Source organism: Rhinolophus ferrumequinum, chromosome 5 (assembly GCF_004115265.2).
Source record: "Rhinolophus ferrumequinum isolate MPI-CBG mRhiFer1 chromosome 5, mRhiFer1_v1.p, whole genome shotgun sequence".
Taxonomy (NCBI): Eukaryota; Metazoa; Chordata; class Mammalia; order Chiroptera; family Rhinolophidae; genus Rhinolophus; species Rhinolophus ferrumequinum.
In genome coordinates this window covers 73407441-73419790 of record NC_046288.1, presented here as the reverse complement: position 1 = coordinate 73419790, position 12350 = coordinate 73407441, and the positions used below count along the sequence as shown (strand labels likewise).

At 46.1% G+C, this 12350-nt stretch overlaps 1 protein-coding gene across 2 annotated transcripts in view; it reads right to left on the bottom strand.

The window, feature by feature from the left end:
• ADGRA3 (adhesion G protein-coupled receptor A3) overlaps nucleotides 1-11686 on the bottom strand; it is a 114374-nt gene extending 102688 nt beyond the window's left edge. For both annotated transcript variants that reach the window (XM_033106605.1, XM_033106606.1), the window contains exon 1: nucleotides 11428-11686. In XM_033106605.1, the coding sequence (XP_032962496.1) occupies nucleotides 11428-11669 (242 nt within the window). In that variant the 5' untranslated portion in view covers nucleotides 11670-11686. The remainder of the gene's footprint in view (nucleotides 1-11427) is intronic.
• Between the last annotated feature and the right edge of the window lie 664 nt (nucleotides 11687-12350).

Here is a 12350-nt window from a genome sequence, read left to right as displayed (position 1 = left end):
AGAGTTAACTAAGCTTCTTTGAGTAGGCAATAACCTCAAACAGACAATCTCTATTTCTCATGAGTTCAGCCTGGACGACAGCCATTCCCAAGAGCTTTTCATTGAAAGGCAGGCCATCATGACCCTGTCCTGGCCGGGAAACCACTCTGTCAAGCCAGCCATTTCCTCGTAAGAGCTTTGGAGCTCAAACTAAGGGAGATGGCCGAAATTCAATAATTCAGTGAGTGTGAGAACAGATGTGGTAACCATCAAGCAACAAGACCAAAGGACGACACACATACGGTGAATGAAAGATGTTTGAATCTAGGCACTTGACAGCAATGGGTTGAAACTGAAACAAGAGGTAAGGAAATGAAGACAGCGGATTCAAGGTCCTTTTCAAGACGCTTAATTATGAAGGAAGGGGAGTGACCACTACAACATGATGGTATAAGAAAGTGTTTGGGGGAAGGGAGTTTTTTTAACAGACGAAAAATAGGACATAGCTATGATATGCTGAGGAGAAACATTAGAAACTAAGGGAAACGTTTTGAATGTAGAAAAGGTAAGTGATAGTTTCTCAAGAAGTAGGAGGGAATTGAACCCAGAAAACTTGGGAAAAACGAATGAATTTGGGCATGAGACACTTTTCACTATCAAATGAAAAGTGGGAATTTAAGCCTTAACTTTGTAGGCTGGGTATTCTGCTTTGAAGAGTCGCAAACATATCTGTGATAGATTCATCCTGTGTTAAGAATAAGGCAAGATTCTTTCCCTAGTCCCATTTAAGAAAAAATAGTGGGGAAAATGGGGTTTCTTTAAACAAAGACTTATTGAGTGTTTATGTGCTGGATGCTGAAGATAGAGATAAATATCACCATCAAGAGTTCACACTCTGGTAAGAGAGTGAGAACTGCAAATAAACAACTCCAAACAGTACGACAGCTGCCATAATCGACGCAGACACAAGGAAGGACCAGGTCACAAGGAATGGAAGTCTTATCCTAGTCCCGCCAAGGAGAACTGCAAGTGTCATGGTCTCTGAAAGACTTATGAATTCCAATGGAGTCTTGACCACAAAGGGAGAGTTTTAAATGTTTGATCTTTAAAACAAACAAACAAAAAGGCAAGTTAAAAAGATTAATGAACTAGAAAGCACATCTGTCTTAAACACAGTCGTGGGAATACACCACCAGTCACTTTCTCTGTTCCTCTTTCATGAGAAAAGAGTTGGGAAGAATTGCACAATTAAAAACAAAAAATGCTTTTAAGTCTTATCTTGATGGGAAATGAATCATTTTTTTAAATAATAACTTGCATTTGTATAATCTTTTTTTTTTTTCCTAAGATGTTATTGGGGAAGGGGAACAGGACTTTATTGGGGAACAGTGTGTACTTCCAGGACTTTTTTCCAAGTCAAGTTGTTGTCCTTTCAATCTTAGTTGTGGAGGGCGCAGCTCAGCTCCAGGTCCAGTTGCCAGTTGCTAGTTGCAGGGGGCGCAGCCCACCATCCCTTGTGGGAGTCGAAGCAGCAACCTTGTGGTTGAGAGGATGTGCTCTAACCAACTGAGCCATCTGGGAGCTCAGTGGCAGCTCAGCTCAAGGTGCCGTGTTCAATCTTAGTTGCAGGGAGCGGAGCCCACAATCCCTTGCGGGACTTGAGGAATTGAACTGGCAACTTGTGGTCGAGAGCCCACTGGCCCATGTGGGAATCGAACAGGCAGCCTTCGGAGTTAGGAGCATGGAGCTCTAACCGCCTGAGCCACCGGGCCAGCCCCGAATCAATTTAATTAAACTTAGATTCAAGCCGGCTTAAAGGAAGAAAAATTTAACAATTCCAATTTAAAAACCTGTATTACTGTTATGCCTCTAAGGCTACTGAAAGTTTCCTTCTATTAAATCTAAGGAGGGTTTAGACTGAAGTGTCATCCAACACAATTTACAGCTTGCCCTGTACCTGGCCACAGTATAAGGGCATCACAGAAGTGCCTGTTAAATGGCTACCACTATTCTAGATGCTCTAGGTTGCAGGAGGGAGCAAAACAAAGGCTCTGGCCTCAGTGGAACTGACATTCTACATAAGGCCAAGTCACATATTTGGAACACTGTTTTCCAATTCAGAAAAGTCTTCACACAGGGAGTGAATTTAATTCACAATCACACACGGTGCATTATGCTCTGTGCTGTGGGAGAGTAAGGGGTTGGGGTGCACTGGGAAGCTTAGATGAGCCCAGGGATCCTCTACTTCCCTGCAGGCTCGGTAGGGGGCGTGCTTATTACTCTTCTGCAGAGACATCTTGACCTGTGAGTACAATTTTGGAATAGGTGGGAGCAACTGTAATACAAGTGGAGCTGGCAACCTGGCAAGAGGATTTACTAACGATTCTAAAACGTAGACTGTGCAGGTGATGGACAATTCAGCCTTCTTTGTAAGGGATATATAATTCCATAGACCTGATTCTCTCTCTCTCTCTCTCTCTCTCTCTCTCTCTCTCTCTCTCTCTCTCACACACACACACACACACACACACACACACACACACACACGGTGATTACTCAGGAATAAAAGATTGCAAATACGCACAACAAATATTATGATTTAAACTTAAGAAGGCAAAATATGGGAGAGGAAAAAAAACGGGCAAAAGACGCATGCTTTTAGTTTTATTTAAATGAAGAACCAAGAGTGTCAGTCATCTAAATTGACAAAGAGCTGAAAGCCACTAGCAAATTCCTGACGCCTGAGCTGACTCAGGCTCACAGCCCAGCAGCAGTTCCACACCGGGATGGAGGAAATCTCATGTGGTCTGCCCAACATGCTTTCCACTCTACAAATCAAGAATATAAAAAGGATGCCCACAGTGCTGCCTTCTTAGTTCCCACCAAAGCAGCAAGACAATAATGGAAGAAATACATTATCGGATGATGAGTTGCCTCTAAAAATCTCAAGAATGTCAACTAGAAAAGAAAACAAAAACTATTAGAAACTAAAAATGTCCAGAGAAGTTGACCAAATACAAATGACCCTTTTGTAGACACATCAAAAGATATTAAACTCTACTTATAATTAGAAAGCAAATTAAAATAAGCTTTATTTATTTTTTACTGATGAGATTAGTAAAGCCTAAAAAATAAAAACAAAATTGCCAGAGCTCGGTACATACTCGGAAAATTGGGCCTCTCACTGTTTGTCTATACTATGTTATTAATTTAATGATGCATGTTTACCAGGGAGCTGCTCTATTTTAAATCTAATATGAAGGATTTAAGGTACTCTAAGGCTGGGGCCATTATGTGTTATGTCCCCTGCTCCATCTGAGTTCCAGGTCCTCACATGCTGATTTGGACAAATGCTTGCTGCTGTGAGACCATTTCAGTGACTTCATTCAGCACCACAACGCATCTTTAAAACCTACTGTCCTCAACCTCATGACTTGATACGAAATACAGCTTCAGCGCATCAATCCCCACTTTACAAATAGTCATTTTTCTTGACTCCTATGAATAAGGCCCAATGCTCAAGCTCTCAGCTATCTATCCTAAAAATGGTTCTTGATTTTCATCCGTCTTTGCTCCACTTGGAACAGTCCCTCCCTCCCTTGTGAGGCAGCTGCCTGCAATTTGTTCCTCTGCTCTTTCTTCTACCTTCTTTTGTTGCAGTGGATGGACAGCTGGTGACAGTGGTTAACCTTCAGGTCACTGGGCTACTAAACAACAGGTTCTCCGTCCAGGGGACATCAGAATCACCTGCAGGTTCTGAAAAATGCCAATATCTAGGCCCCATCCATAAATAACTAAATCAGAGCATGAGGTCCATAGCCCAGGCATCTGAAGTCTTAATGCTCCCAGGTGATTCAATGGAAGATTGAAAACCTCAACAACAAACCCACCAACTAAGTTACAGGAAGCTGGAGATAATTGATCCCCTGATGCCTGGGGCTGGGCTGCAGGGCCTGGGGCAGTGGGACTGTGGCCTGGTACATCCTTCACACAAACATCACTATTGCCTGTGCATATAATGGCATGCAAAGTCCTGGAAAGAACCGCCATAAATAACAGAAATGCTTATGTGCTACACAAGGTCTGAGACATACTCGGCTGAGGGAATGTTTTGTGCCCAGCAGATGGATACAGGAAAAAGCAATGACGATCACCAAACAAAAAGGTCTATCAGTCCCTTTAGCAAGGTTGTTCTTAAGCCAGTCTTGCAAATTTCCCTTTAAAAATCCAGTGCCTTTAATTATTTCTAAAAATCCACCAGCTGCTCTCCTATCTCCTGCTGTCTTAGCAGACGGTATAATGGGAGGGAAATTCAGGTTAAATCTCATCAAAAAGAGCGAATGGTCAAGTCTAACCAGACAGAGGTGTGATAGATCTGGTATAGCTAGAAGGCAAGAGGCAGAGTACCAGAAAGGGATATCAGATTAGGATAAAACTGGTCTAATAAGCGCCCTCCCCGACCATCCCCAAAAAAGGGATGCCCAGAGAAGTCATATAAGCCCACCTGAGTCTACAACAAGCAGCGTAGGCAGTGAGTAACTCTTTGCTGAATGAATGCAAAAGCAAGCAGAAACAACAACAACAAAACTAGGCTGCAAATGATCAAGAATGCCACTAGAGAAGAATAAATACCAAAAATACATTCTGGTCTTTGGACAGGCCCTCCTGATCGGGGAAGGCACAGATTCAAACCTGTGCTTGCAGCTGACAAAGAGGAGGAGGGAAGCTTCGGGATTACTTTTATATTAATCCCTTAAACTTTCCATTTGTTCCTTTCCTGCCCTGAACAGGAAGCATCTGAGAACAAAAAAAGCTTCCCTGGGTGAAAAGCCCCATTTACAAGGGGCTCAGCATGGTCCTAAATGTGGTGGCTGAGACAGATGTCTGCCTCTCAGGAGGTACCTACTACACCCCTGTCCCACCCACTGCAACATGTATGAGTCCCGTACTAGAGGTGCAAAATTTCTAAAAAGTTTCATCATGAAGAAAAAGAAACGGTGGGAGATACAGTGCTTACCTTTTTTAAAAACTCCCTCTTCAGACTAAAATCACCTACATTTGACCATAAGTGTAAGCTAAACCATACATAAGGCATTAAAATTATATTAAGTTTTAAAATAAATTTAGTCAGGCTACAATTAAAAACTTATTGAGCAAGTTTACATCTAGCTTCCTAACCTTTGCAAAATCTGAGTTAATAAGGTACTAAAATTTATAGAACTCCGTATCCTAATTTTTATTTGTTTTGAGAAAAATGTTGACACAACAATAACTCGTTATGTTCTCTGTTTTTCCTCCATAGGAAAACAGCCGACACAAAAACAACTGCTTTCAGAGAAGCACCTGCGGCGGGGGGGTCACTAAATACTCTTATAAAAAACTTCACCCTGTGTTCCTTTCTGAGTTACTTTGAGGAGTTTTCACTTCTGTTTTTAAAAAACCAGCTTTATAGACTCCTGGGAACAGAAGCTGTAGTTAGATGGGGGCAAGGATCTCCAAACGTTCCTGTGTTCGTTTGTTTCTGGAATTTTGATTTCTGGGTTATTGCCAAACCCACCAACTTCTCTCATACACTCCTGATGCTGGCGGCCTCCGAGCAGGCAAGAAGGGACAGGATTCAGAGGCGGGGTCATGCAAAACATTCCCATATTGGAAAAACTTACGACTTGCATTATAGGTCAAATGCCTACGTTGGCCCAAAATTCTGCAATATTTCTGAGCAACTCGTCAACACACTGTCTAATGTGTGTGCTTACCATACACATAGGATCATGTAAGTCAAATATAACTGTGAATCGATTTAATATACCTGTTCTTGAATTGGGGAATCCCACAGCTATGAAATGCTGACCGAAACTAAATAAATGCTCTCATTTGAATTTGAATCTGCATCCCTCTGCCATCCCTCCACTTGTCCAGCTCTCCCACCATACAGTCGTATCTCTGTTAGCATTTCAATAAAGAACGAATTCATTCCCACCCATACTCCAGGCACCTAAGACAGGTCTCCCAATCCTTCCCTTCAACCGGATGTGAATTACGAAAGCAACATCAAACATCACATAAGTGACACAAGAGCACAGATAATAAGCAGTGCCTGGGTGCGAGAAGGGAAGGAGCAAAATGCTGGAAGAGTGACAGAAGAGTTCACAGCCGCTGAGCTAGACTGGGAAGGACCCAGAACTTACCAGAACAGGGACTCCAGGCAAGAGTGGCTGACTTAGCCAAGGCACACAGGACGCAAAGTACAAACTCTGCTCAGGGACAATGAAAAGCACATTCTGGTGAAGCAGAGAATTTGTGGATAAGCTTGATCCTTGGATGAAAGAATCCTGTCTTCTTACCCCTGAACCCCTACACTCAGCCTATACCAGCACGTCAGTCAATGTGCATGGAAAGAACAAATTATTTGTGCTGAGTAAAGGGAAATAAGGCTACAGAGGTATGTGAGACCTTGAATCCAACGATAAAAACCTTACCCTTGACCTACAGAATTCAGGCCACAGCAGCGAGCTGGGCTATTCACGAAAATCACCTTGCTCCTCTCTCCCTCTGTTACGTTCACCTGGCAAAGGAGCAGGCTGCTTAATCCCAACTATTTGCATCTTTAGGCTGAATGCAGCTGGGGATAAATACCTGTGCTGACCACCTCCTATTCATTCGGATCACAAGAGGGACATGACTCTGCCCTGCTCACATTCCTGCAACCTCAGCACATTCGCATTCCGTATCCAAAAGGCCAGCTGCACCCCTCTTTCACCTTACCCTTCACACCGTACTCACCCATTCCCGTTCCTCCCTCACCCCGCCTCCGCCTCCGCCTCTTCAGGTAATAACAGCGATGGGGCAGGAACCCCCTCTTCACCCCACCTCCACTGTCCTCTCACCTGCATTTTGGCCCACGCTCCCCACTTTTCCTCCTCTCACTATGTGGGGATGAACCGTCCCTGCTGCCATCAAAAGCCAAACCCCTTCACTGTGTCCCAGTGCCCCTCACATCTCACCTCCCGCCATCCATTTCTCCCGCTCCTGAATTATTGCCAACCATGTTCAGACATGCGCCAACATTCTCATTCCTTCCTAAAAAGCCTTCCATCCAACGGAAGTTCTTCCTCATCGAGGTGCTATCACCACCATTCTCACCCTGTTCTCCCTTCGAGCCACCCCAACCTGCCTTCTGTGACCTCTGGTCCATGGACACAGCTCATGGAAGGCACCCAAGCCCCAGGCTGTCAAACCCAGGGGTCAACTTCTCGGTCTTACTGTCTAGACCTCTCAGCATCTCTCAACTGGGGCGCCCATCCTTATCTTCAAACCTGACCCCCTGTTGGCTTCTATGACCAGATGCGCCCAGGTTGCTCCCCCGACCTCACCATGTGCTCCTTCTGAGCCCCCCTGCTGCTCCAGTGTGTTTCTGCCCAGGCCATCTCCTCCTCCCAGCTGTACACTCTCCCCTAAATAACCTCACCCAGACCCATGTTTTCAATACCATGTATACACCAATGGTTCTGGAAAACATCTTTCCACTTCAGTAGGGCCAGTCGGTGGTCATCACCCCTCCCCTATAACTTGGGAATGCCCTGCCCCCACAGCTCAATCATTTCCCTTCCCTCTGGCCAGGCTCAAGTCCTAACTCCTGTAGTCCTCCAGGAAAATACAAAATCTTCCAGTGCCTCCACAGCCCTGCTCATCTCTCCTCTTTTCAGGCTACCTCAGCATTTAAACAGTCAGCAGCATAGGATTTATTACTTCATTTTAGACATTCTGCAGTTGTTCCCTAAATGTCTGCTTCTTCTGTGGAAATCCTTTCTCCCCAATTAGGTTACATTTCTGAACAATACAAGCATTCCTTTTTGTGTACCTGGCACTGAGCTGGACATACTGGAAATGTCCAATTATCAGTTTTAGAGAGCAAACAAACATAACATTTTAGGAAAAAGAGAAACAAAAACAAAACAAAAAAAAACTCATGTCCTATTTTAGTCCATTAAACAGTCTCAGAAAAATCTGGACTTTGTCCTTAAGAGACTTAACAAATCATAAAAACAAAACAAAACAAAAAAAACCCTTTGTCTAGAATCACCATGTAACATCAGAAGGAAAACACTACCATTTAGAAAAGCAAGGGCTAAATCTGTAAAGCTTTCTATCACTGAGCAACATTGCACATAAAATATGGAAATTTATTTACTACATCCCTAACAAAAACATGAAATGTGGTTAAATTTTTATTCAATGTCGTGTATAAAAATAATAAACGCAGTTTAATCCTTTAATACAAAAGGCTACACGAGATACAGGGAACAAGCGTGGTCACGCCAAGAATTTCTGTGAGAGCTCTCGATAAACGTGGCTTCGGAAACGAGTGTTGTTCACTAAGACAGTTGAAGGTTCTGAGCTTTAGGCTACATTTAAGTCCAGTTCATCCACTAAGTAAAAAAAAAGCCTTATTTTTCATTATTAAAAAAAAAAAAGAAAAATTTCTATACTATCCTTGCCATCGTCTCAACCCTCATCAACTTTCCAAGCCTCACCCATATCACAGATCAGCTACACACAGTTGGCCACACCTAAAAGATTGAAACTCAAGCCAGAGAGCCTGCCTGCTCTGCACCTGGTCCTGACAGCCTTCCCTCTGACCACTCCGGGCAGTGGATACTGCCATTGCCATTCCAGCAAAGCCAACTGCAAATGGGTGGGCATGCAGGGGTCCCCCCACCTTCATCTCATTTCCTCCCCTTACCATTTTCTTCACAGTTGTCTTTCTCAACCTTTTCTAATCAGCTCAGGATCCTAAGTTCCTCAGTCTCACCAACTGTGCCCCAAGGGGGTCCTGGTTGCCTCTTTGGGTTCCTTTTACTACATGTACACACCCAGTACTAGAGCATTTACCATACTGTTCTGAGACTTACTGGTGAATATTTCTCCCCAAATAACTCCTCAAATCCTGGTGAAGAAAGCCCATGTTTATACTTACATTCTGCAGTGACTTGAACAGTGTACCCCAAAAAGATGTGTCCAAGTCCTAACTCCTGGTATCTTTAAAAGGGACCTTATTCAGAAATAGGGTCTTTGCAGATGTAATCAAGTTATGAATCTTGACATGAGATCACCCTGGACTTAGGGTGGACCCTAAATTTAATAACTGGTGTCCTAATAAGAGAGAGTACTTTAGACAGAGAGAAACGTTGAGGAAGAAGGCTAGGTGAGAACAGAAGCAGAGACTGGACTTGGGTTGCCATAATCGGAGGAAGGTCAGAAGCTGGAAAAAGCAAAGATTCTCCTCTAGCCTTCCAGAAGGATCCTGGCCCTGCTGAAACCTTGATTTCAGACTTCTAGACTCTAGAACTGTGAGAGAAGAAATGTGTGTTAATCCACCAAGACTGTGGTGATTTGCAGCAGCCCTAAGAAACTAACACCTAGTCCAAACTTCATCATGCTGCCTTCTACCTAGGGAGCCACTCAACAGAAACTGTGTTGAACTAAGAAGAAAAATGAAGACAAGTGGAGAAAAATGAGAAGCAGCTGAACTGCTGGACAATAATGTGGGACGTGGACCCCCACCGTTCATTCACCAGGAGAACTTGGGCAAGTCACTTACCCACAGAGACCCTCTGATTCAATCCCTAGTGAAATGAGGGAACGGGACCAGAAGACTCTCTACCAGGTCCAATATACTTTGAACCAGTTTCATCTAGAACATCAGCTTTATTTGATCCTTAAACGAATTACAATTTCTTCACATTCACTAAATAGACTTTATTAATTTCATTTTCATCTAAAGAATTTTCAGGTGCAAAATAATTGGATTACAATGACATTTCAAAGGCACTTATGTTCTAATCAGCTCATGAAAAATTCAGTAAAACAGTTTAACTGATAATATGCTGAAAAGTGATTCTCAACATCACCTTTTTTTTTTTTTTTTTTACTTCAAAGCAAAATCAACAATTGACAAGTAGTTTATCTCATCCAGCTGGAACTGCTGACATTTGGAAACAGTCGACCTAAACTTGAATTGCCTTAAGTAACACTGATCCAGAACCCAAATGTACCATGACTAATTTCTGCAGAGTAATAAGGGGCATCTTCAACACAGGGGTTTTTCTCCCCTTGGATCAAGGCTGTAATTAAGGTCCCATAGCCCAAATTTCCACTTCAAAGAATCTGGCTAAGAAATAAATAAATACAGCTGTTGCCCATACCAAATGGTCAACTCTTTGTAAAGGAGTCAAACAAAACAACAACTACTTTACCGATTTTCATGCCTCCATAAACACACACACACACACACACACACACACACACACACACACTCCTGGGTTAAACTTTTCCCGATTTAAACAAATGGAAATTAAGAGCAAAGGTGTGAGTAATGAGATTTATACTTGTCTTACGCTTATATCCTGCCTAATTTGGGTTAAATTAAAAGCCATATTTTAAGTTTTTTCACGGGTCTTGCTTCTCCCCCTCGCCTTCATGTTTTTATAGTGGCAGCGTTCATTCTTTACAACATAAGGGAACACGGAGCACTAGGGACTCATATTTCACTTCGACCAAATGTCCATTTTTAACTTTTAAACTTTTCTGAACCAATTCAAGGTTCAGAAAATAAAATCAAGAGTCACGGGGGCAGTTGCAACTTTTCATTTGGAATCGGCAAAACCACGCCTGCAAAACTGGACCGTGAATCTCAGCACAAACATAGTTAGGAGACCAAAAACTTTTCCTTCCAGGTGACAACTCAATCTGAAAATCAAGTCCCTCGAGCCGGCTAACAAACCCAGTCTTCAATCCCGAAGTTCTCGGCTTTTAAATCTGAGCTCTCACACACGCGAAAACAGGGCTGAAAGGAGCACGGCTTCACCTTATATTATGTTTCTAACCCTAAATAACAACTCCATTTTGAAAGGTGCTCTTTAACTATAATAAAATAAGGATAGCAAAAGGCAAGGCAATAGTATGGGGGTTTGGGGATCACACACTGGGCCGTTCAACGTCCTTGTGTTTGATACACTGCAAAGGAGCCTCTGAGTGTAACTTAACCGGCACAAAGCTGAAGGCCTGAGGCTTGGACTCGAGCGCCGTTTTCTGGAAGCCCGAGCACAGGATGAATGAGCTGTAACTCCGCCGAATGCATGTTTACTCGCATCCTCACGTGGCACCGCGCAGCGACACAAGCGCTGCGCCCGGACAGCGCGGGGCGCGCCGGTGAACCCGAAAACTTTTACTTTGCAAACTAGCGGAGGTGGAAGGCGGCTCGGAGGCCGATTCACTTGCCTCTCCCAGAAATGCGCCCAAGCCAGGCCCACCACCCAGCAGGCCCCCTGCCTGCAGCTTCATTCACACAAAGGCGCGTAGGTGCCCGCAGGACTCCTCTCCAAAGTAGCGGAGAGGCGGGGCGACCAGAAAGCGCCGGAGGAGACGGAGGGCGCGCGGGCTACTCACAGGGTGACCGTGCGGTTGGGCAGCGTGTCCGGGGGTAGGACCTGTGCAAGCTCCAGGCTGCTGCACACCACCTTGCCCTCTGCGGCACTCGCCGCCCTGCCGGCCGCTCGGGGCCGGCCGTCGTGCTTGCAGCCCGGGGGCAGCGCCACGGCGCAGGGGCCGCTTCCCAGCAGCGCCAGCAGCGCGAGCGGCAGCAGCAGCGGCGTTGGCGCACAGCCCCGCCGGCGCCCGGGCGGCTCCATGGGGCCTGCGGGCCGAGTGGCGGCGCGCTGGCCTAGCGGGCCAGCCCAGCGCCCCGGCGGGCGGGGGCGCGGCGCGGGCCCGGCGGTGCCCGGAGCCTCATGGCGGCCGGAGGACGGGCCCTCCTCCCCGCCAGCATGCTCCTTTGTCCGCTGAGGCCGGGATCGGCCTCCAGGGAGCCGCGGGGTCACGGCCGCGCGGGTCCCAGCGCCGCTCTACAACCGGGCGGGAACGCCACCTCCTCCTCTGTGGCTGCCGCCTCCAACCCAGGCAGCTGCCCGCGGCGGCCCCTCCCCGCCCCTTCCCCTCCTCCAGCTCCAACACCACCTCCTCCTCGTCGTCGTCTCCTCCTCTCCCCGCGCCTCCCGCCACCAGAGGCTCCGAGAGGGCGGAGCGCGCTCCCGGCCCTGCCCCGCCCACCCGCCCCGGGGCCGGACCCCGCGTCTGCCTCGGCGCAGGAGTTGTGAGGGCCCCACGGGAGGATGGTAACTCCCGCGGAGAGGGCGGAAGAAAGTTCTAGTCCAAATTCTAGTCTTGGTGGCCACTCTCCCACACGCTTCCCTCCTCCGTGGCCGCCCTCCAGACAAAGCCACCCTGTGCGCCCCTGGGGGCCGCCCATTGCGCCTGAGGAGCCCGGCCCTGGCCTGGAGTCAGGGAGAAGGGCAGGGCTGAATTTCCTGGGA